This window comes from Puma concolor, chromosome E1 (assembly GCF_028749965.1).
Source record: "Puma concolor isolate L17-30 chromosome E1, mPumCon1.1.hap2, whole genome shotgun sequence".
NCBI lineage: Eukaryota > Metazoa > Chordata > Mammalia > Carnivora > Felidae > Puma > Puma concolor.
The window spans coordinates 62,660,134-62,682,621 of NC_141680.1; the positions used below are offsets into that span (position 1 = coordinate 62,660,134).

At 62.3% G+C, this 22,488-nt stretch overlaps 2 protein-coding genes across 2 annotated transcripts; both read left to right on the forward strand.

Moving 5' to 3' along the window:
• The first annotated feature begins 98 nt into the window (after window positions 1–98).
• HGS (hepatocyte growth factor-regulated tyrosine kinase substrate) lies at window positions 99–14,569 on the forward strand. The gene is made up of 22 exons (XM_086685579.1): window positions 99–243; window positions 1,702–1,786; window positions 2,117–2,192; window positions 2,590–2,682; window positions 4,346–4,469; window positions 5,728–5,780; window positions 6,191–6,259; window positions 6,971–7,095; window positions 7,974–8,052; window positions 8,188–8,286; window positions 8,411–8,512; window positions 9,120–9,158; window positions 9,243–9,386; window positions 9,479–9,538; window positions 10,064–10,274; window positions 10,647–10,819; window positions 10,917–11,057; window positions 11,152–11,329; window positions 12,901–13,034; window positions 13,110–13,229; window positions 13,423–13,512; window positions 13,899–14,569. Exons 1-22 carry the CDS (start codon window positions 207–209, stop codon window positions 14,007–14,009), a joined length of 2,343 nt encoding a protein of 780 aa, XP_086541705.1. The 5' UTR covers window positions 99–206; the 3' UTR covers window positions 14,010–14,569.
• A 1,396-nt stretch (window positions 14,570–15,965) lies between these two features.
• Window positions 15,966–19,744, forward strand: MRPL12 (mitochondrial ribosomal protein L12). Its single transcript, XM_025927708.2, has 5 exons — window positions 15,966–16,123; window positions 16,748–16,934; window positions 17,093–17,176; window positions 19,081–19,215; window positions 19,345–19,744. Exons 1-5 carry the CDS (start codon window positions 16,050–16,052, stop codon window positions 19,459–19,461), a joined length of 597 nt encoding a protein of 198 aa, XP_025783493.1. The 5' UTR covers window positions 15,966–16,049; the 3' UTR covers window positions 19,462–19,744.
• Window positions 19,745–22,488: the final 2,744 nt, after the last annotated feature.

Genomic DNA, 22,488 nt, shown 5'->3' on the forward strand with positions numbered 1-22,488 from the left:
CATTGGTTCGCGGCGCTCACGACCTGGTGCAGCCCAATCGGCGCACAGCCTCTGGGGCGAGCCGAAAAGCCCGCCTCCTCGCCGCTCGCGTCCCGGCCGGCGCCGCGCGCGTGCGCGCGCCCGGGGAAAAGGCGGAAGCGGAAGTCGGGGGCGCGCCGGTTCGCAGCGGGGAGCGCAGCGGCGTCGGGTCGGGGTCCTGGGGCGCCATGGGGCGCGGCAGCGGCACCTTCGAGCGTCTCCTAGGTAACGTGGCCCCCGCCCCCCGCGGCTCGGCCCGCGTCCTGGGAGCTGAGCGGGGAGGCGGCCGCCGAGTCCCCGGGGTGGGTGGGCGCGCCCGCGCTTTGGGGACCGGGCAGTCCCGGGTGCTGGGCGCGGGCTCCGACCCGAGTAGGTGAGGGTCCGCGGAGGAGACCGGGCCCGCGACTGCGCCCGGGGCTCTGCTCCTGGACCGGGACCGGGAGCGGGGCGGTCCCGGGGAAACAAGCATCTGACTGAGCGGGCCACAAGTCCTGAGTCACGGAAACGGGTGACCTGGTCACATAGACCCGCTCCCCCAAAAAACCTAGGTTGCATGGGGTCTGAGGGTGCCCCAAACATTGGGCTCCAAACGGTGGAACCAGTAGTGTCTTCACTGGGACCTGCCACGCTCTTATGAGCGCTGCTTCCCTGGGGAACCAGGCCGGCGCTGTCTGTCCCCACTGGGCTCCCGGAAGGCCGCGGTGGTTTAGGAAGGCGGGTTTTCTGTTTGCCGGAGGTGGAGCTGATCCTTTGGGAGCCTCCTGGAGGTCACGAGTTTTAGCAAAGAAAATGAATGTTTAGGGACGTATCCTCTTCTGCCCCCAGTGAGACTGCGTTGCGTGGGCTCTGTTTGGGGCCAGTGCTCCCTGTGCTCCGGTGGTCACTCTGAGCCTGTCACGCTTTCCCCTTGAATACGGTTTTGGAGAAGACCTCAGATGAGGCACCTTCCTTGTTCTGAGCACACGCAGCTGAGCGGTGGCTCAGCCCCCCAGAGATCAACCCCGAAGTTACTGCCAGACCAGTACTGCGAGTGGGTGCACCTTGTTAGATCACCTGTGTGTCCCCGGGAGGAGAGCCAGCAGGGCTGGAGGACAGAGCGTGTGTGTCTGCCTGAGGCAACTGTGATGTGGAGAGTGTGGAGGTGTCATTCGGAGAGTACTTCTTCCGGGTCAGTCCTGTCCTCATCCCACAAAACACTTGGCATCTTCTCCAGCCTCGCCCTTGCTGGGATCTCATCAACTAGGCTAAATTTGGGGAGAACCAGGGACTCTGCGGGATGAGGTGGCCGAGCGTAGTGTTGAACTCTGCCTGGCTCTGCCCCAGCGAGCCGTGTGACCTCACTTCTCGGCTTCCTTGTTTTTGTCGGTAAAGAGGATGGAAACAGGACCTTGCTGGCGAGGCTGTGTGAGAATTCAGCATTTGCATAAAGCCTTTGGAACGGCATTTGGCCCACAAGTGCGTAACCGGTGTTCCGTATCATTATTTTTTAAGCGGTTTGTCCTTTCTCTGAGAAGGACAGCGCTGTCATTATCAGGTGGCAAGAGGATTTTCATGTGCCTTTCCATTCAGTCCAAGTGTTTTAAATGGGAAGGAGACGGTCTTTCCTCCCTGTTGCGGAGCTCTGGGGCCACCTAGGGCATCAGACGAATGCCGAGCCCCGGTAATGATGCGTTTTTGCTTTAGACAAAGCTACCAGCCAGCTTCTGCTGGAGACCGACTGGGAATCCATCCTCCAGATCTGTGACCTCATCCGCCAGGGGGACACACAGTAAGTGAGGCGGGCCCGTGCCGCCCAGAAGCGAGGGGGCGGCACCATGGCGCGCTCGGGGTTGCTTGGTGCCCTCTGATGCGCCAAGATCCGGCAGTGGCCTGCCCTCATGGGAGCAGGTCCCGAGGTGGAGAAGTGAGTGGTCTCCACACTGGGAGTTTTGGGATCTGGGGACAACGAAAGGGTTTTCTCTGTATAGTCTGGAGGCGTGTGATTCCCTTACCGTTTGCTTGGGGGTTTTGAGGACCAGAGGGCGGGTGGGCTCTCTTCACGTTAGCTTCCGAGGTGGTTCAGTTTTCTTTTTCTTTTACCGACGTCCTTTTCTTTCAGAGCAAAATACGCAGTGAGTTCTATCAAGAAGAAAGTCAACGACAAGAATCCCCACGTGGCCTTGTATGCCCTCGAGGTAACTAGCACCCCCCCCCCCCCCCCCCGCCCTGCCCCGCGCTCTGGCCACCTCAGGAGTCCCCACCTCGGTGTCCGTGTCAGGAAGGCAGAGACGAGTTGAGTCTGGGGCCTTGCCCACCTGCCTGGGGAACGAGGGAGATACGAGCGACCTGATAGAGGTCATGCCTCAGCTCTCCCACCTGCAGCCGGCTGACTTAGGGCCCAGAGATGGACTCCAGTTTCTGTCCCTGGTAGTAAAAAATGGAATCAGAAGGGGCACACGTAGCAGCGGTTGCTGCCCGACCCAGAGCTGCCACGTGGATCCCTCGACAGGCTGGCTTGCCCGAGGGGCCTGTCCAAGAGGGGCGTCCCACCCTGACCAGTGACTTGGCCCGTCCCTTCCTCGGGTCCCACAGGTCATGGAGTCTGTGGTGAAGAACTGTGGCCAGACGGTCCACGATGAGGTGGCCAACAAGCAGACTATGGAGGAGCTGAAGGAGCTGTTGAAGGTGGGCTCTTGGAAGGGACAGACGGTTCTAGACTGTGGGGAGTGCGGTGACCCCGAGGCCGGGCTCTTCTGGGTCTTTGCCGGCACCTGGGGCAGAGCAGTGCCGGGCAGAGCAGAGGACAGGAAGGTGAGCACCTCAGCCTCAGGAATCCCAGCTGGGTGAGGTCGGGGCGTCACCAGAAGTGAGCCAGGCTGCTGCATCTGGGGACACGGAGGAGACCCTGCCGTTCCTAGGGAAAAGGCTTCCCAGGGGCTGGGCTCAGAGCCTCACTGGGTGGTGGGGAAGGAGCTGTCTGTGCGTGAGTAGCTGTGGGCAGGGTGTACGGGTGGAGGCCTGCGGGGAGCCCCGAAGCATGGGCGGGGGGGGGGGGGGGCTGTCCGACGCGCAGAGCCAGGATTCTGAGCAGGGAGGCACGTGAGTCTGACGTGTTCGTGGAGGGAGAGCTGGGGGAGACGGCATACCGGGGACACCTTGGGGAGTGGGTTTCACACTCTCTGTTCTTAGGGGAGGGACGGTCCTCCAGAGTCCCTAGATAGAGTGTCCTGCACGGGCCACCGCCCAGCTGCAGGGATTGTGATGTGGGTGGTGACAACATGAGGTTGAGTGATACAGAGCAGGTGGTGCAGCCATTCTTTGAGGTGAAAGGGCATCTCGCAGGGGTGAGGCCACCTGGGGGCGGCCAAGGAGCCCAGCCGCATATACCGGCTCTATCACCACTGGTGGGCGGGGCCGCCGCTTCCCGGCCCGGGTGGGCACCCGTGGGCTCACGTGGCCTAGAGCCCATCTGGGGCCTGAGGTGGGCTCCGACTGGTGACCCAGGCAGTCCTTAGGGTGGCCTGGCTACAAGGTCAGAAGGGCTAGCCCTGCCCCTCGTGCTATCGCGGCCACATCCCATGTGCCACACGTGGCTTGAGCCTGTTAACCCCGTTTTGTAGAGGGAGGGTAACCGTAAGAAAGAGGGCTCCACTCACTGGGTGCAGGTTACGGGAGAGAACCGGAGGCCTCGTGTGTGAGTCTAGTTGGCATCTCCAGGAAGCAGCTTACTCGCCCTGCTGTCTTCCTGAGCGTCCCCGAGAGAGCTCTGGAGATGTGACAGGCCGTGCTGGAACCTGGTGGAAATGGCGGCTGTGCACGCGGGGAGGTTCCTGGAGTGGCCGGCCCCCACCCACACAGGCTGGCTGTGACCAGAGGAGAGGCAGCCGGCCGCGTATCCGCGGCCTCAACGCAGTCCTGCCTGGCTCTGCCTGTTACGGCCTGGCATTTGCTGGAGCCACAGGGGGTTACAGACTGAGGGGCCTCTGGGCTTGGTTAGGGCGCCTTGGGGTAGGGCAAGAGGAGGCAGGGTAGTGGATCTGGGGAGCTGGGCTTCAGGGAGGCCCCAGCTTTTTCTAGGGGACTGAGGACAAGTTCGGTCCTGTGTGGGTAGATGGCTGTGATGGGCTTGTCCTCGGGGCCGGGCTTCACGGAGGAGCATCGGGCCTGGGGAGTGGGTCCGTGCGTGGCCCCTGTGTCCCACGCAGGGCCCCCCCTCAACACACCCCTGCCGGCCCATGCGCTCAGAGTGGCGCGGTCTCCCTGCCACTTCCTCGCAAGGCACCTCTCTGCTGTTCCCATTTCTCACGGCCCTCCTCGTTCTCTGTTCTCCTTTCTCCTTTCTCTGCAGAGGCAGGTGGAGGTAAATGTCCGAAACAAGATTCTGTATCTGATCCAGGCCTGGGCGCATGCTTTCCGGAATGAGCCCAAGTACAAGGTGGTCCAGGACACGTACCAGATCATGAAGGTGGAAGGTGAGCTGGGCAGGGTCTGTCAGGTCCCAGGCTCGGGACACAGCCTCTAGGAGCTGAGGGGCCGCTCTGCACCAGGCCATCCCAAGGAAGGCTGTGTGCACCGTGTGCGGGGCAGGGGACGGCATCGTGCTGCGTGATCGGTGGCAGGAGCGTGAGGTGGTATCGCCGTGGGGCAACCCGACACCCCCTGGGTGAGGCAGATGACACACGAGTGAAGGGTTAGTGAAGGAGCCAATTCCCGAGCGTCAGGTCCTAGGAAGGAAGTAAAGCCTGGGAACCCTGCCTCTAAACCCTGGTGCTGGTTTAGCCCGAGGCCTGGAGAGTGCCTGGGGAGCAGGCAGCTCACACATCAGACCTGAACACGAGAACGGGCAGTGAGAAGGGCTGGGCCCTGGAATCCCACAGAGGATTCCGTTCCGAGGCCCTGGAGCCACGGCGGGCTGGTACGAAGGCATGGGAGGTGCCAGCCCGCAGGAGAGCTCAGGCAGAGCTGGTCCCAGGAGGGCTTTAAGCTGGGCCGTGACAGCTGAGGTTCCTCCCCGCCGCCACAGTGGCCGTGCCGAGCTGGTGGGGTCTGGCAAGGGCTGGGCCACCATGGCTGAGCGGGTGTGTCCCCCACCTGTGCAGAGTCCTCTGGCCCTGAAAATGAGGCCTGGGGCAGGGGCAGCGTCTGGTGGCTACGGGTGGGTAGGAACCTGTGGAGAATGTGTGACAAGGGTCCTGTCCGTGTTGGTGAGTTGGCCTCAGGCCCACAGTCCCTGGACCTCGGACCTGGGATGGTGGGTATATGCTCACGTTCACTTTGCTGAGGAGAGCATCCGAAGCTCGAATTCTCGAGGGATCTGCGTCTCAGAAAAGCTTGGGAACTGGTTTTAAGAATCCTGAGAGGTACAGGGGGCTGGAGCGTGGGGCCAGGAGCCAGATGGGAGGTCCAGGGAGGATCCGTGAGGCCCTGGTGTGGTGGGAGTGCGGCCAGGCTCCATGCCACAGCCCCGGAATGGCGCGGCCGTGGGGAGCCACCCCGGGTACCGGGCAGGCCCACTCGTGCACCCAGGCACACTCACCTGGTGCCGGGTCGCTACTCTCTGCACCCAGGGGCTCTAGGCCTCCTTTTGTAGGTCTATTTGGGGAGGCGGATGCCAAGAGTTAGAACGTGGCTCCTAAAGGTCTCGGGGCAGACGGGGTGAGGACAGGTGAGGCGGTCAGGGTCTCGCGTGCCAGGGTAGCACCGGCGGTGACCGCGGGCTCTTTTCTTCAGGACACGTGTTCCCGGAGTTTAAGGAGAGCGATGCCATGTTTGCTGCAGAGAGAGTGAGTTCACCGGTGGGCGGGTGCTGGGCATCTGGGAGTTAGGCTGCTTTGAGGGAGCCGAAGGGAAGCCCGGGGGGCCCGGCTTGTTGGGAACCTTGGTGGGGGAGCTGCCGTCTCCACGAGAACGTGCCGCTGGGTCTCGTCAGGCTGGGGTCGGAAGGTCGTTCGAGGTGCCTGTGGCTGGCGCGCTCGTGTAGTTAAGACCCGCCGTTGTGTCGCTGCGGCCCGCAGGGAGCCTGGCTGCCACGTGCTTAGAGCGAACAGGGTGTCCTGGAGTGGCCTCCCTCCTCGCGTCTGCGGGCTTGGCCCCCAGCCCCTGCGCTCTCTGGGGTCTTCCCCCATTTGTGGGGAGTGGGCATGTCGGCAGGGAAGGCAGGGGCCACGTGACCCTGACTCTGCCTATCCCCCAGGCCCCCGATTGGGTGGATGCCGAAGAGTGCCACCGCTGCCGGGTGCAGTTCGGGGTGGTGACCCGCAAGGTGAGTGTGCCCCCCGGGGCAGCCCCCAGACCACCCGCTGTTGCCGTGAGGCCGCTGTACCCACTCGAGGTCCTTTCCCTCTTGGCTGTGACCTCGTGGTGCTGGGGGGGGGGGGTAGGGGGGCGGGGCAAGTCCACCCCCAGCCGTGTGGTCATCGTGGTCACCGAGGGGTCCTGAGTCTGATGGCCTGTGCTGTCAGAGGAAGGTTGGGCGAGGCTGCGTCCCCCAGGGGACAAGAATGCCGTGGGCTTGGGGCCGCGGGAGACTCGGGCCTGTGTTTCCCGGGCCTGCTGTGCCCTTAGCTGCATCTCACGGCCGACAGCCTGTGCGCTCCAGCCCCCCCGGCTGCAGCCTCCCTTCCTGTTGAGGCACAGATGGCAATGGTGCAGGCTGGGGCCGGGGCGGGCGGGTCTCAGCTGACGCCCCGGATCTACTGTCCCGCAAGTACTCATCCCCGAGCACAACTCGTGCGTGGGTTTTTTTAATTGGACTTCTTCTCCCACAACGATGGCTGCAGTCGGGAGCGTGGAAGCGTGCTGCTTCCCGAGGGTCTTTGTGGCCACTCAGGCCTGCCTTCTGCCCGCTCTTGGCCCAGCTGCCACCCGGGGAGGCCCAGCCGGGGGCACTCAGCAGCAGGCGGAGGTGGGCAGGGTGGGCGCGAGAGGGCAGTGGCCCGGCGGTGGGCCGCGCCCTGACCCGCCCCGTTCACAGCACCACTGCCGGGCGTGCGGCCAGATCTTCTGCGGCAAGTGCTCCTCTAAGTCCTCCACCATCCCCAAGTTCGGCATCGAGAAGGAGGTGCGCGTGTGCGAGCCCTGCTACGAGCAGCTGAACAAGTGAGTCCCCGCCGGCTGCCCCGAGGGCCTCGTGTGCTCCGGGTCCTGGCTGTCCAGGAGGGGGGCTGGCACGCACCCAGGCTCTCAGACCTGCCAGCCGGGTGCTAGGGTTTGTGTGCTTCTTAACTTTTTAGCTTGGACGTAAAACTTAGGCAAAAGACGCAGGGGCGGTAAGCAGACGCCATGTGGTGTGGCCTCCTCCCGGCTCCCTCAGTGTTGAGGCCGCCACATTGGCATAATTGCACGGTCCCCCTTCCCCACCCACCTGCATGTTCACGCACACCGTGTCCGTTCTGGATCTCTGCGAGCGAGCCACGGGTAGCCCCCCGCCCCCCTGTACCCCAAGCCCCGTGTGTTTCCCTAGAAGTGCGCGCTCTCCTGGGAGCACAGCACAGCTGTCACACCGGGGCACGTGACATCAGTGCGGGGCCAACACCTACTTTGCGCTCCCATTCTGGTTCCACTGCGTCCCTGTCAGGCCCATCCAGGTCCGTGGCACATGACAGGTGGCCGTCCCACCTCCTCGGCTGCCTTAGAGTCTGGTTCTGTGCTCCTGGTTCTGTCCCAGGAGTGAGGCTTCGTCCCTCTCGGTGCGGCCCGTCTGGAGGCCCGTGCTGTCCATCCTCCGGCGTCTGCGATGGTGTCTGCAGGCCGCTCCCCTGAAAACTTCCTTTCCCACGCGTGAACCTCATTTTCAGGAGAGGGGGCTGGGGCTTAGGCCGGTGACTTGCCCAGGGTCCTGCATCCCAGAGGCGACAGCTGGTTTGAGGGACCGGCTTTTCTCTAGAGCATGGCCTGTGGCACTTCTGTCGTCATTCTGTGGGGATGCTGGGGGCTGGGGTGAGGTGCTCGGCCACCCAACGTTCTCTCGCCTCCAGGAAAGCAGAAGGAAAGGCGTCGTCCACAGCGGAGCTGCCCCCAGAGTACCTGACCAGCCCCCTGTCCCAGCAGTCCCAGGTACTCCTGGCCCCGGGCCCCACTCACCGGCCTGTCTGTCCCCAGCTGCCCCCAGAGTACCTGAGCGGCCCCCTGTCCCAGCAGTCCCAGGTACTCCTGGCCCCGGGCCCCGCTCACCGGCCTGTCTGTCCCCAGCTGCCCCCCAAGCGGGACGAGACGGCCCTGCAAGAGGAGGAGGAGTTGCAGCTGGCCCTGGCCCTGTCTCAGTCAGAGGCTGAGGAGAAGGAGAGGATGGTGAGCCGAGGGAGGCTCCCCCGGTCCGGGGGCACGGGGGGAGAACGTCCCTAGACGTTTGGGGAGGGCCGAGGAGTGTGAAGGCTTAGTCCGCCTGCGCCTTGACGCTTCCCTGCTCCTGCAGAGACAGAAGTCTGCCTACGCCGCTGCCACGTACCCCAAAGCAGAACCCGCGCCCGTAGCCTCGTCGGCGCCTCCTGCCAGCAGCCTGTACTCCTCGCCAGTGGTGAGCCCGTCCCAGGCCGGGCTGCGGTTCTGTGCCAGGGGGTGGGGAGGCAGGCCGGAGGGCTGCCCCAGAAAAGATGGCGCCTGATGGGGTGGGTGAAGGTCGAGGTACGGGCTGGCCCACCCTGGCCTTCCTGCCTCTGGCCGGGGGTCCCCTGTGAGGGGAGAGGACATGGGAAGGCTGGAGGCATCCCCCCCCCCCGCCCCGCCCCCGCCCCGAGCAAGAGGAGATGGGTGAACCCTGGGGTCAAAAGGGGTCTGCCTTTTTCTGGCTTTAGTTTCCTCTGTAAATAGGGGGTGGGTGGCAGGTGGGGCGGAAGATTTAGGAAGTCATCGTGGGCTCTGCGGGGCTGCACGAGCAGGGGGGCCAGCTGGCCAAGGGCCTAAGGAGACCCTGCACCTGCCGTTGGGACGTTACAGTGTGGTTTCTGGGAAGTGGCGTGGGGGTACCACACCCAGAGCCCCGGGGGCCCCTCGGACAGACTGGCCGGTGCTCAGTGCCCACTGTCACGGCCGTGGCATCCCAGCATCCTGAGCAATGGCCTGGGAGGAGCTGGGTGAGTGTTCGAGCCCGTGGGTCACTGCTGATCTGGCCTGTGTCTCCCCAGACCTCGTCGGCGCCTCTGGCTGAGGACATCGACCCTGAGGTGAGGGGGTGAGGGTGCCTCTGCGCGTGGTGCTTTCCCATGCAGCTCCCTGGCCCTTGGGAGTGACCTCTGTTGCCCGTGCAGCTTGCCCGGTACCTCAACCGGAACTACTGGGAGAAGAAGCAGGAGGAGTCCCGGAAGAGCCCCACGCCGTCTGCCCCCGCGCCCCTGACGGAGCCGGCTGCCCCGCCCGCGGAGGGGCACACAGTCCCTGCCAGTGCGCTGGAGGTGGGCTGCTCTCGGCACTCCAGGCCCACGGTCCTGGGGGGGCGGCGCCTGGGATAGGCCGGACGCCCCTCTCACCCTCTGGCCTCTTCCAGACGCCCCTCCCGGAGACAGACTCTCAGCCCGTGGCCCCCTCCACCGGCCCCTTTGGCGAGGTAAGCCATGGCCCCCTCTGAGGGCCCCGTTACGGGCACTACTCCTGGTGGGGCCAGGGCCCCGCCCACAGTGGCCTCCCGGAGGCGAGCTGTTCCAGCCGAGAACTCCATGGAACCCCTGCGCACCAGCTGGCTCTTGGCCACCTGCTGCCTGGCGTGGATCAGAATATTGTAGGGCAGCCCAGAACCACCCGGATGAATCTTTGTTTGCCCTGTCCTGGGGCTTGGGGGCTCTGTGGGCCATTGACTAAGAGACCAGGGCCTCTTCAAGGGAATCAGGCCACCTTGAAGGGTTCTGAGCCAGGCCGCCCAAGCTCGGCCAGCTCCGTCCCGGCCGACACGGAGCCCAGTGCAGGAGGCGCTCCTGGGGCTCCTTGGGGCTCAGCGGCACCATTGGGAGGATCGAGTCAGATGCACAGCAGGGTCAGAGCGTAGCGCCTGGAGTGGCGGGTCCTGTCTGGAGGCCCTGGAGGGCACGGGGTGGGGCGGGGACGCTCAGTAAGGTCCCACGTGTGTCCCGAGCAGCAATTCCAGAACGGGGAGTCGGAGGAGAGCCACGCGCAGTTTCTGAAGGCCCTGCAGAACGCCGTCACCACCTTCGTCAACCGCATGAAGAGCAACCATGTGCGCGGCCGCAGCATCACCAACGACTCGGCCGTGCTGTCCCTGTTCCAGTCCATCAACAGCATGCACCCCCAGCTGCTGGAACTGCTCAACCAGCTGGACGAGCGCAGGCGTAGGTGCCGCGGGGGACCTTCCATGGCGGCCTCGCTGCGCCCCTCGGGGCAGTGCCGGCCCGGTCGCCGTGGGCGCGGCAAAGGTTTTTAGGGTGGGGGCGGGGCCGGGCCGCGGGCAACTCGGGGAAGTGCCCCCAGCGGTGGGAAATACCCCGCTGAGCATAGGGCAGTCCGCTCAAGGAGGAATCCCACCCCCGGCCCTGCCCATGAGAAGCCCACACCCCGGCCGTGCCCTGTCGCCAAGCCCTTGGCTGGGCAGAGGCTGGGCAGAGGCAGGCCCGGTGGCCATTGTCCAGAGTGGGAGCCCAGCCCTGGGCAGCCAGCGCTTCCCACCCACTCCAAGGGCTCCCGGCTCCGCCCTCTCCCCACAGTATACTACGAGGGGCTGCAGGACAAGCTGGCGCAGATCCGTGATGCCCGGGGGGCCCTCAGCGCCCTGCGGGAAGAGCACCGGGAGAAGCTTCGCCGGGCAGCTGAGGAAGCCGAGCGCCAGCGCCAGATACAGCTGGCCCAGAAGCTGGAGATCATGCGGCAGAAAAAGCAGGTGCGGTGGTCGGCCCTGGGGCGGGGAAGGGGGGGGGGGGAGGGGGACGGGGGTGCCCAGGTACGGGCAGCCCTGACCCCTGCCTCGTGGCCCGCAGGAATACCTGGAGGTACAGCGGCAGCTGGCCATCCAGCGCCTGCAGGAGCAGGAGAAGGAGCGCCAGATGCGGCTGGAGCAGCAGAAGCAGACCATCCAGATGCGGGCCCAGATGCCCGCCTTCTCCCTGCCCTACGCCCAGGCATGCACCCCCCGTTGGGCCCACCCCTAGCCGGCGACGCCCGTGACCAAGTACTGCCCTGACCGCCCTGACCGTCGTCTCTCTCTGTCTGCAGCTCCAGGCCATGCCCGCGGCCGGGGGCGTGCTCTACCAGCCCTCCGGCCCAACCAGCTTCCCAGGCACCTTCAGCCCAGCAGGCTCGGTGGAGGGCTCCCCCATGCACACCGTGTACATGAGCCAGCCGGCGCCCACCGCCGGCAGCCCCTACGCCGGCATGCCTGGGGCCGGAGCAGGTAACAGGGCGGGCACCTCCGATGAGCCCCAGACCACCAGCTTGTCCTTCTTCGTTCTGGAGTAATTTTGGATTTACAGGAAAGTGAAAACAGCACCGAGAGCTTTCCAGGTTTTCCCCACGTTAACGTTTCGTTACGTTTGCGCTCTCTTTTCATACGGGCACATGTGCACTCTCCTGAACCTCTCAGAGTAAGGGGCAGGCCCGATGCCCTTTGCTCCTCGTGGTCTCGGCACGGGTGTCCTAAAACCAGGTCACTCCCTCCCGGCCTGGGCACGGATGCCACGCTAGGAGCCCCTGAGGCCGTGGTGTGACGTCGTCCGCAGCCGGGTTCAGCTCTCACACATCCCTTTGTGCCAGTAGGAACCCCACGGTTGTTGTCTTTACTGGTTCTGTTTCTTTTTGTCCCTAACCTAGAATGTTCCTACTTTGTGTGTTTCGTGACACGGACTTCTCAAAGAGCCCTGGCCCATGTCTTGCAGACCACCCCTCAGTGGGTTTTGTCTGGTCTCGGTCGGCGTGACGGCCCGTGGCTGTGTTTGGGCCAGTCATCAGGGGGGCTACAGTGTTTAGCAGGAAGGCACAGCCGGCCGCTGGCCACGTGGTGCGTGGGCCGTCTGTTGGGTGTCCCCCCTGGAGGGGACGGTTTTCCCGTAACCAACAAGACCCTGGCGAGGAGATAAGACACCTACATCCTTGTTCTTCTGCAGGTTTTAGCTTGTGGTTTTAATGTTTTTTGCTAGTTTTGTCTGAGTTTATCATAACGTTTGCCAAACGGTGTCTTTATCTCGCTCCTCCTGTTGATCAGAGGTCTGTTCAAAATAAGGCACTTTTTCTTCTCTCCTGTTTACTCTTTCATCAGGCAGACCCATTTTATTCAAATTTCACAGTGTGTTTGGACGCTCAGATGGTCACAGGGTTTCCTGTGGCCCCAGGAAACCCCTCCGGCTGCTCCATTTCCTGAAACGTAGCTCCCGTCCACCGAGCCCCTGGTCCTGATAGCGGAGGCTCTTTGGCAACCCGGGCCCAGGTGCGCTCAGCGCAGGGGACCGCCGGGACGTGTAGACGCACACGTGCGGCTTATCTTCCGGCAGGCAAAGCTTCAGTGATCCCGCACGGGGCTCCCTCCCCTTCCCACGCCTCTCTCTCCTGCCTCTCGTCCATTCCACATGTGCTGTTTTGTTCGCTCCTGGGATACACACAAAGTGGCTCTGGGAACGCCAGCCCGAGCCACTGGGGACAGGCACTTGCTGACAGGTTCACTAGGTCTGTGGTCCCCTCTCGGCCGAGGACGCAGGTTCCAGACGCTGAGTTTCCGAAGGCCCGAGGGCTCATTTTCACCAGCTTCCCGTGTCGTCCTGTCACTGTCAGCACAGTTTGGTTCATCTCTTCTGGTTTCATTCTGTTTTAGAACTCCTCTCCTATTCTCGTTGATTTCGTTGCTTTTCTTTTTGGGAGAACGTGAAACATGAACTCGCTCCCAAAAGTCACGACAAAAAGGGAGACTCCGAAGTGCTGCCCCTCCCCGCCCCCCACCCTGCAGGACAGCCAGCTTGCTCCTCTCCCCTGCAGATCCCGGCATGGTGAGCGCCTACATGTACCCAGCAGGAGCCACCGGTGCACAGGCGGCCCCCCAGGGCCCGGCCGGACCCACTGCCAGCCCAGCCTACTCCTCCTATCAGCCCACCCCCACGCAGGGCTATCAGGTAGGCAGGTGGGGCCACTCCCCCCCCCGGGGAGAAGACCCCAGCCTTTGTCCCATCACGCCCTTCCCTCCACAGAACGTGGCCTCCCAGGCCCCACAGAGCCTCCCGGCCATCTCCCAGCCTCCACAGTCCGGTGCCATGGGTTACATGGGGAGCCAGTCGGTGTCCATGGGCTACCAGCCGTACAGCATGCAGGTGAGAGACTGTGAGGCGTCCACACGGAAAAGACGCCAGGGGAGCACTGGGCAGGGCAGGCCATCCTGCTCAACACCCCCTTCCCCACCGTTAGGGTCTCCTAGCTGGTGGGCGTTTGATTTTTCAGGTCAGAAATGCCCCCCCTTTATTGTCAGCAGGACTCCTTAATGTGAGTTTCGCTTCATTTTCACAGAACCTCATGAACACCCTTCCCGGCCAGGACACACCGATGCCGCCCCCACAGCAGCCCTACATCTCAGGGCAGCAGCCCATGTACCAGCAGGTGAGCCTCTCCCAAGGCTGCCGGCGAGGCTCAGGATGCCGAGGGTGGTGGGGCTGCCCTGGGGAGGACAGACAGTGCAGGCCAGGACTGGTTCCCAGCAGCGAGGACATCAACACACACCGCACGCCCACCACAGCACCCACAGATATCCAAGCTACGCACGTTTCCTTAAAAGTTCGAGGCCAAGTCAGCTCAACTCCACAGACATTGGTTGGGAACGCGTGGGGTCTATGCTGGGGCAGGAAGAGAACCAGGAACCGGCCACACGCTGGGAGGAGGGAGTGGGGCGGGGCCTCACTGGGGCTGAGACCAGGGCAGAGCATTCTATAGAACAGCCAGTAGAGGGTGGGAAGGCGGGGCCAATGGTTCCTGTGTGTCCACTCCAGATGGCGCCCTCGGGGGGACCCCCCCAGCAGCCGCCCCCTGTGGCCCAGCAGCCGCCGGCACAGGGCCCTCCGGCACAGGGCAGCGAAGCCCAGCTCATCTCCTTTGACTGATCCCCAGCTGCCAGCTGGCCATCCAGAACAACACTACGGTTCTCTGAAACCCCTGCCTCCGTCTCGAACTAGCATCGTCCTGCCTTGCTCTCCTCTTACCGCCATGTAGTGTCCCTGCTACAGGCAGGGGGTGGCCCTTCTCCCTGGCCCCTTCCCCATTTCTGTCCTCTTCTGCTGACTCCTCGTGCTCCAGGCCCTACTCTCATCCCCATCTCCCTGAGTTGGGTCTCTGACCTCTTTCCCCAGGGCCAAGCCTCAGAGGGTGGGAGGGAAGGACCTTCTCTGAGAGGGAGCTCCCAGCCCAGTGTGTCAGGTCCTGTGAGGGCTGCTGGAGTGGGGCCCTTCTGTCCCGTGCAGCCTGTGCCCTCCCATCTGCACCGTGAGCCTGTGCAGCCTGTGGTCTGACTAGTGTGCGTGCCCCCAGCGGTCAGCAGGCACTCCCGGCCCTCACGGGAAGGTGGGGGTTCGTCTCCAGCTTCTCTGCTTTTGAGCTGCCATCTCATCCAGTGCCCTGAGTAGACGGAATGGAACACTGAAAATAAAACGTCTTTCAACAAGTATTGGAGTGTCTGTTCAGAAAGAAGGTGGTAGGCAGCCGGCCCAGGTCTGGGCAGGGGCGTGTGGGCACGTGTCCGTAGGCCAGCCTGTCCTCCAAGCCTGGCACAGCTCCACAGGCAGTTGCCAGGGCTGGATACTCTCTGGCAGCAGCTGCAGATCTGCTCCCGCCCTGACAACTGGGCGCCATCGAGCTGTGCCCTTGGGGACCCAGCAGCAGCCCTCTCCACCCGGCTCTGCTCTGCCCAGACTCCTCCAAGACTTGCAAAGCCCAAGGATCTGGTCTGATTCTACACCAGTCGTAGTCCTGAAGAAAATATTTTAAGAATGTGAACTCACAGCCCTTTGCATCTAGAGTTCAAAACATTTCACACCTTAAATACCAAGTCTCTTAGATGACCCGGCATTAGCTCTTCTGAGAAAGAATGGGCTAGTTTATTAATAGAGAGGTGATCTGAGTGCAGGTCAAAAGCAGGGCCAGGAGAGCAAGAGGTTGAGGCAGAGGACGGCTCTGCTTTCGTGATCTAAAGTGCGGTTCCATGCCGGGCTCTTGGAAAATGAGCTGGAAGAGGAGAGACCCAGGGCCCTCAGGGCAGGTGTTGCCTGAGCGGGGTGGAGCTACAGAGGTCTAAGCAGAAGAGCAGGTGCAGAATGTCTGGGAGCTGGCTGGAAAGGCAGCTGGAGACAGAGCCAGGTGTACGGCTAGCCCTCCCGTCCAGGGCTCCATCCCTCGACGCTTCAGAGCTCAATCACAACCCTTGGCAACGCTGTAAGGGGAGAGCCCCCAACTCGGCTGCCGAGGCGCTCCCGAGGCTACGGGAACCGCGCGGGCGGGAAAGGCAATCCTTCAGAAGGAGGAGGAAACCAAGGAAAAGACTGCCCAGAGGGCAGCGGGGGCTACCCGCACTAGGTGGCTCCCGGCTGCGGGCAGCCAAGGCCCCCAGCACCGACCTGCGGAGAAAGGACACCTGGGATCCCCGTGCCCGCCCCGCGGCGGCGGAAATTCGTTGTCAGCCGCCGCGAGGCTTCCCCAGGTTCTCCCTGGCCGGGCTGCCCGGGGGCCGGGACCGCCTCCCAGAATCGGACGGAGCCTGGCTCCAAGCGTCGGCCTTTTCTGGCCTTGATTCCCCCAGCGAGTAGAGGGCCCCCAGCCGGTCACCGTCCAAGCCCAGGCCCCCGGCCGCCACCAACGACCCTCCACGCCTGCGCGGTTCGCCGCCTAGTGGGTAATCTCGGGAAGGGAGCGCGAGGTGCGGCTAGAGCGTCCTCTCCTACTCGTTTGCCCGGCGGCTTCGTCGGCTAGAGCGTCGGTCCCCAACTCTTTCGCCCGTCGGGCCCGCGCGGCTAGAGCGCCCTCGCGCAGCTCGTATGCTCGGCGGCCTCGGCGGCTAGAGCGTCCTCACGCAGCTCGTATGCTCGGCGGCCCGGGCGGCTAGAGCGTCCTCCTCCTGGGGAGCCGCGTGTGACCTTCCCGCCCGCGGACCGATGCTGGCGGCGGCCGCTCGCCCCTTTTGGGGGCCGTGTCTCAGACGTCAGGGCGCTGCGCTCCGTCTCGCCAGGTACCACGGTCCGCCGAGGGCTGGCGGGGCGGCAGGGTCGGGGCCCTGGGCCGCCAACTGAGGGTGCAGGTTGGGGGCGGTGTCCGCGTGCGGCGGGCGGGATGCCACCCCCGACTCGGTGGGGCCCGGAGGCGGTGCGGGTCGCGGGGGTCCCCACTTGCCGGCCCCCTAACCACGCGTGCTGCGCAGAATGCTAGGGGTGGTCCCAGATGACCTTGCTCAGGTCCCTGCCGCTCTGCGGGCCTCAGTTTCCCCTACAGGCCTAGTGACGTTGGAGGTCTTCCATCGGTGGGCCCGGCGTTGTGCCGTCCGAGGGCCCCAGGTTCTGAAGGCCTTAGTGTAGCAAAATGCCGTCAGGTTACTGCCCTGCTCCCGTGGGTTGATAGAGAGTTTTCCGACACGGAAACTTAAACGGTGTGGGTAGTCTGTCTGCAGATAATTGCGTGCATTTCTACGGCTCTTTGAAGTGCTTAAGGTAGCTGGGAAATCCCCTTATTCGCGTGGACCCTGGAATCTGAGAACCCTGGGTTGGGACCTAGGAGCTAGAACTGCGCTCTTATCATCAACCTGTCTGGTCTGTGTCACTGGCCTGTGCCAGGCTGACAGCTTTGTTTGGGGGGCTAGGCAACAGGTGCCCCGTGTCTGCGCTGTGCGGCTGATGAGATGCAGCAGCCCTCGAATGGGGGAGGCCCTCGCCGGCGCACCCCTGGATAACGCCCCCAAGGAGTATCCCCCCAAGATCCAGCAGCTGGTCCAGGACATCGCCAGCCTCACGCTCTTGGAGATCTCAGATCTCAACGAGCTTCTGAAGGTACCACAGGCCCTGGCCTGTGTCTTGTTCATGGTGTATTTGGGGTGTGTAGTAAATTGTCCAGAGTGTGCCCTCTGAATGTGAGGATCCTGCCAGGCTGTGTGTTTATCTTGGGTGTGATGGGCAGCTACTGAGATTGCTCTCTCCCCTCCCTGCAGAAAACCCTGAAGATCCAGGATGTTGGACTCATGCCAATGGGTGGCACAGTGCCTGGTGCTGCCCCTGCTGCAGCAGCCCCAGAGGTGAGCCCAGGCCAGGGTCCTGTGCAGAAAGGCTCCCGTCTTGCCTCGTGTCACATGGCCCGACGCCCAGATTTCTCTCGTCCCTTGTCTTGGCCCTGCATCAGTCAGCGCGTCCTGCAGACCTGTGTGTGCTGTCTTTGGGTTCCCCTGCAGCCCTGCCAAGGGTGTGCAGGTCCCTGCCCGCGTGGAGACCACGTTTTCGCGGGGGGAATTGACAATGAGTCAAAGAAGAAGAAAATTTTTGTTGAATAGCAGGACTTGAGAAGTGCTATGAGAAAAAAGTAAGGAAGAAGCTGAGGGGAGAGGAGGGTTATGATGTCAAGAAAGGCCCTAAAGCCGAGGAGATGTGAGGATACAGGAGGCAAGCTGCAAGGGGGCTGCACGCGAGAGAGCCGTGGGGGCACATCAGGGGCCGGAGCGGTGAGGTGGGGAGGCACTGGACAGGCTGGGGTCTCTGTAAGGAAACCAGCAGACTTGAAGCCACATGTGAATTTGTTTTTTGTTTTCTAGGTTTTTTAGTTTGGTTGGGGGCTGTTGCAATTTTTACAAAAAGTTTCGAAGTTCTATCTGCAACTGTAGATAATGCCCTGTGTATCTGTCTCCAGTCTCAATAATTAGTAAGGTTTTGATATTTAATTCATTTGTCCTTTGAAGCTTAAGGCAAATTTCTTTCTTTTTTTTTTTCTGCTTCTTTTTTTTTTTTTCTTAACGTTTATTTATTTTGAGAGACAGAGACAGCACAAGTAGGGGAGGGGCAGAGAGAGAGGGAGACACAGGATCTGAAGCAGGCTCCAGGCTCTGAGCTGTCAGCACAGAGCCCGATGTGAGGCTCAAACCCACAAACCATGAGATCGTGATCTGAACGGAAGTCAGACACTTAACTGACTGAGCCACCCAGGTGCCCCTCAGGGCACATTTCTGATCTGTCCTTTCTTGGTGCGCTCCAGCCCACATCTCTAAGAATGCAGGTACTGACGTAGCCAGGAGCTATTTGTACAACAAATGTAATTAGCAGTGGTTTTCTATCTCAGTCTATTTAGATTTAGCTAATGGTCCCAGACTTTATAACAGTTGGTTTACCCAAATCTATACGAGGTCTGTGAATTGCATTTGGTCATTGGGTGTCTGAAGTCTGGATCACTGTCCTCGGTCTCCTTTCCCTGACCATCCATCCCCTACCAAGGAGACCAGGTCAGGGGTCCCGTAGAGTGCCCTCCCGGCTCCATATGTGTCTGTGGCTCCCATGGCATCACATCCACTCCCCCACCTGCCACGAAGTGGTAGCTTTACAGACTCATCATGTTCAGCCTGAACGTTTGGGACAAGGAGAGAGAATTACTCTGAAGTCTGTCATCTAAACTGGGCCACCTTGGGGGACGAAGGAACACTGTTAATAATAGGGCAGGTGCAAAGCAGGACAGCCCCAGGCTGCCGGGCCGCGTGCCCCCTGCTCTCCGCGGTGCTGTATCTTCACATGCGGTGGGAGAGGCTCTGTCAACCCCAGTCCTCCACTGGTCACCTGGGGACGGTGCAGCTGCAAATGTGTCCATGTGATTTGGGGCTCGCCCGAGGATGGGCCGAGCACTGTTGGTGTCACCCTGACCGGCCACAAGTGACTGTTTTCAAGGGACGAGGGAACCTGAGCGGGGTCGGGGTGGGGGGAGGTGGTTTCAGAACCGCCTCCGGAGAGATGGCAAGGCTTCCAGCGATGGAGCAGGTGTCGCTGAGGAGCACGTGAGGGAGGGGCCCCGGCGCTGTCGAGGCGGACCGGCTTGTCCTGAGCCCAGCTGCCCGACGCGGCCTCCCGCTGGAATTGCGGGCCTTGCTGTGCCATCTTGGCGACTTTGGGGCCACAGGACCGAATGTGCCTGCTTTACCCCATCCTTTCTCTCTCCCTCTCCCAGGAGGCAGAAGAAGACATCCCCAGACAGAAAGAGCGGACGCATTTCACCGTCCGCCTGACAGAGGCAAAGCCTGTGGACAAAGTGAGGCTGATCAAAGAAATCAAGAACTACATCCAGGGCATAAACCTCGTCCAGGTGAGCTCCGCGCTGCACAGCCCTCTGGCTGTTGCCGCTAACGTGCTAATGGTACTCAGACCGGCCCCTCCTATGGCAGGTTTTTTTTGGGGCAACATGGGCCCCATTTCTGACTTTGCTCTCTGGCAGGCAAAGAAGCTGGTGGAGTCCCTGCCCCAGGAGATCAAAGCCAATGTCTCCAAGGCCGAGGCGGAGAAGATCAAGGCAGCCCTGGAGGCGGTGGGCGGCACCGTGGTTCTAGAATAGGCCAGCTCTGAGGACTGGTGGACTGGGGTCCCTGGGACCTGACCTGGGGGAGGCCCCCTCCTGCTCCAGCCCTGGCATCCGGGACCCATGGTGGGAGCGGCTTCAGGGCAGAGCTCTGGCACTGGCTCTGCCATCTCTGCTCCGGGACAGACAAGGGACCTGCTGAGACGGGGGGGGGGGGCAGCTCCTGTGTGAGCACCGGGGAGATGAACTCTGGAACGTACCAGAGGCAACACGCGCCCCCTGGTGGCCACTGAGAAAAATACATTGTTCGGGCGCCGTGTGTGCAGTGGTGTGTCTGGGTCAACGGCCAGTGGGCGGTGCGGGCTGGCTTGGAGCTCCTGCCTGCCAGGGAGGCCGCCCAGGGGTGGCAGGGCTCGCTCCCTGCGGGGCACGTGGGGGTCGGCCAGCGTTCCTTGTGTCTTCTCTGTGCAGGGGCCTGACCTCAGAGGTCCGGCAGCACCTCACGGAGGGGGGCACGGGGTGGGGGGTTGGGGCAGCACCCAGCTTGCCTGAGCGATGGCAGCTGCCGCGAGGCTGATGTCAGATCGTGACCTGGGAGGTGGGCGTGGGGCACCGGTGCTGGTCTTCGGCAGGAAGCGTAGCACTGGCCTACAGACAGGCAGGAGGTGAGGCGTGTACCTGAGAACGGCCAGCCCCCGTGTCCCCTCCCTGGCCATGCTGGAAGAGTGGTCTGCAAGGACAGGGCTGCGGGCCCGGAAGGAGATGTTGCATCTGGGAGTGCCGGGCTCTGGGTACCCTGAGGACAGGTCTGGGGAGCTGGCATGTGCCCAGGTGGGCGTGCCACCTGTGGGCCCTCCCGGAGGACCCTGCTGGACCTCCTTGTAAGAAGGCTGCTCCCTGACCCAGAGAGCCCCACCAGCCAAACCTGTGGCCCGCACAGTCCCAGGGAGTTAATGATTCACCGTCAGCAGGTCTCTGGGCATGCCTTCCCTCAGCAGAGGTGACTCCTGGGCCACCTGAGGCGGGTATGGCCGGTTGGGTATCCTGCTGGCCCAGCTGCCCTTCCCAGGGGAAGGGAGGATCTAAAGTCAGGGATAGCCTTCAGCCTCGGCCTCGCACTGGTGGCCCGAGTCTGTGTGTGCTCTGAGCCCCTGTCTTTCCAAGGGACTTGTGGGTGATGATTAGGACTCTCCTCCCCTCCCCCTTCCTGGGATGATGACAGCCTCACTGCGTCCTGGACGTGCTGGGGCTGACCGCTCAGAAGCGCAGTTGACCGTGTGCCTCGGGCCGTACTACTTTTGCTTCCCTGATGCTGAGCCTCACCTGGCGCCCCCGACCTGACCTCACAGTCCCTCGTGGTCCTGACCCCACCCCGCCCACCCCGCCCCAGCTGTGGCCTCCACCCGCTGTGGTGCAGTTGGCCAAGTGTCTCAGACCTGGCAGTAGATGGGGTGTGCCCTGGGTCCCCGGAGGCCACTTGGCCGTGGCCCGTGGGCTCGACACCAGGAGGTAGGTCTATGCATCCTGCGTTGGCTTGATGTTACTAGCACGGAACCTCGCGAGGTCCCGTCAGATCCTGGTAGGAATCTGCGTACCGCGTCTTCGTCCAGGCTGACGAAATGGTCACAGAGGGCCCGGCAGGGGGAGATCTGAAGCTGACCCCTGGCTCCTGCCCGTTCCAGGAACCCTGGTGTCCACCTGGCCCCCGTGTGGTGCCATCCTAGCTCCCTAAGCGCCATGAGGAGCGCTCAGGAACGGACGTCCTCCAGAGACATGGCCAGCAGCCTTGTTCTCGAGACCTCACCTGACCTCTGCATCTCAGAGCCCCTTGGATTTATGCAGAAGTCTTCATGATCCATTTGAGAATTTGGCTGGGGATCTTTTTGAGTCCCCCCTGACCTGCAGCTTGCAAAGTCCCACCTTTTTCCTTTTTTGGTTGCCAAATGATCCTTCACGGAAGTATTTTCCTTCGTAGTTCTTAGCTAGTGGGGCATCCCACTGCGCCACTGTCGATGTCCTCTGTGGTGCCCTGAGGGTGGTAGCCATTGGTGTTGCAGCCCACAGACCGGGCCATCCCCAGGAGGTCTTTAATGGTTCCAGAGAGTTCTCTGGCTAAAGATGAGTGGCGCATCTGTCAGGCAACGTTGACACTCTCATCAAAAGCGACATTGCCGCTGTGGCTTAATATTTTTCTGCTTCTTTCTGTCTCCACGGTTCCTTGAGGGCTTTGATGAGCAGGACAGAGGTGGAAGGTACCACTTCAATCTGGGCCTGTCCCGAATGGTCCGTTTCACTGTAACCCCCAGACCCTTCCGGTCACTGGTTGCCTTGGTGATGTCATCACCAACCTATCTTGGAGACAGGCCAGTAGGGCTGAGCTTCGGGGCCAGGGCAGATGTAGCCCCGACCCCCCCACTGGCGCGCCTCAGGTCCACGAGTTTGATTTCGTCTTGCTCGGGGTGGAACGTAGGCGGAAGGGTGGAGGCGGCCGCTGTCGGAGGAACTCGGACTGGGGACTACTGAAGACAGTAGCACCTTCGCACCCCTGAGCAGAAAGCCAAAAGCTAGACCCCTTATTTCTTAAGAGGACTCCCCACACTCCACGCACTTACCATTTTCCAAGATTCCTCCGCACTTCCGGGGCTTCTCCCGTTCTATGCGGGGCTTCGCAGATCGCTCGTGCTGTGTCTCATGTTCTGGGCGGCCCACCATCTGTACACAGCAAGCGCTGGCCCCTTGGCCCCTCACCTTCTGGGCTGCCCGCTCCACGCCACTGACGTGTTTGCTTAGTCAGGAGATGATAACATTGCCCTCGGGTGATCCAGGATTCCAACATCTCGATTTATCCTGAATGAGACTGGTGCAGGGGCAGGTTTTGTGCTGGCCTGGGTCTCAGAGAGGGAGTGGGCTCAAAGGTGCTCCTACTTCCCATAGGACCCTGGACAAGGGGGCCCCTCCTCTGCAGCCTACCAGTTCCGTCTGGTAGCCCTGTTTTTTTTTTTTTAAACAAAGGGCCAGCTCAGCTGTGAAAGCCATCTTGCTGTTTGGTGACACATTTTCACA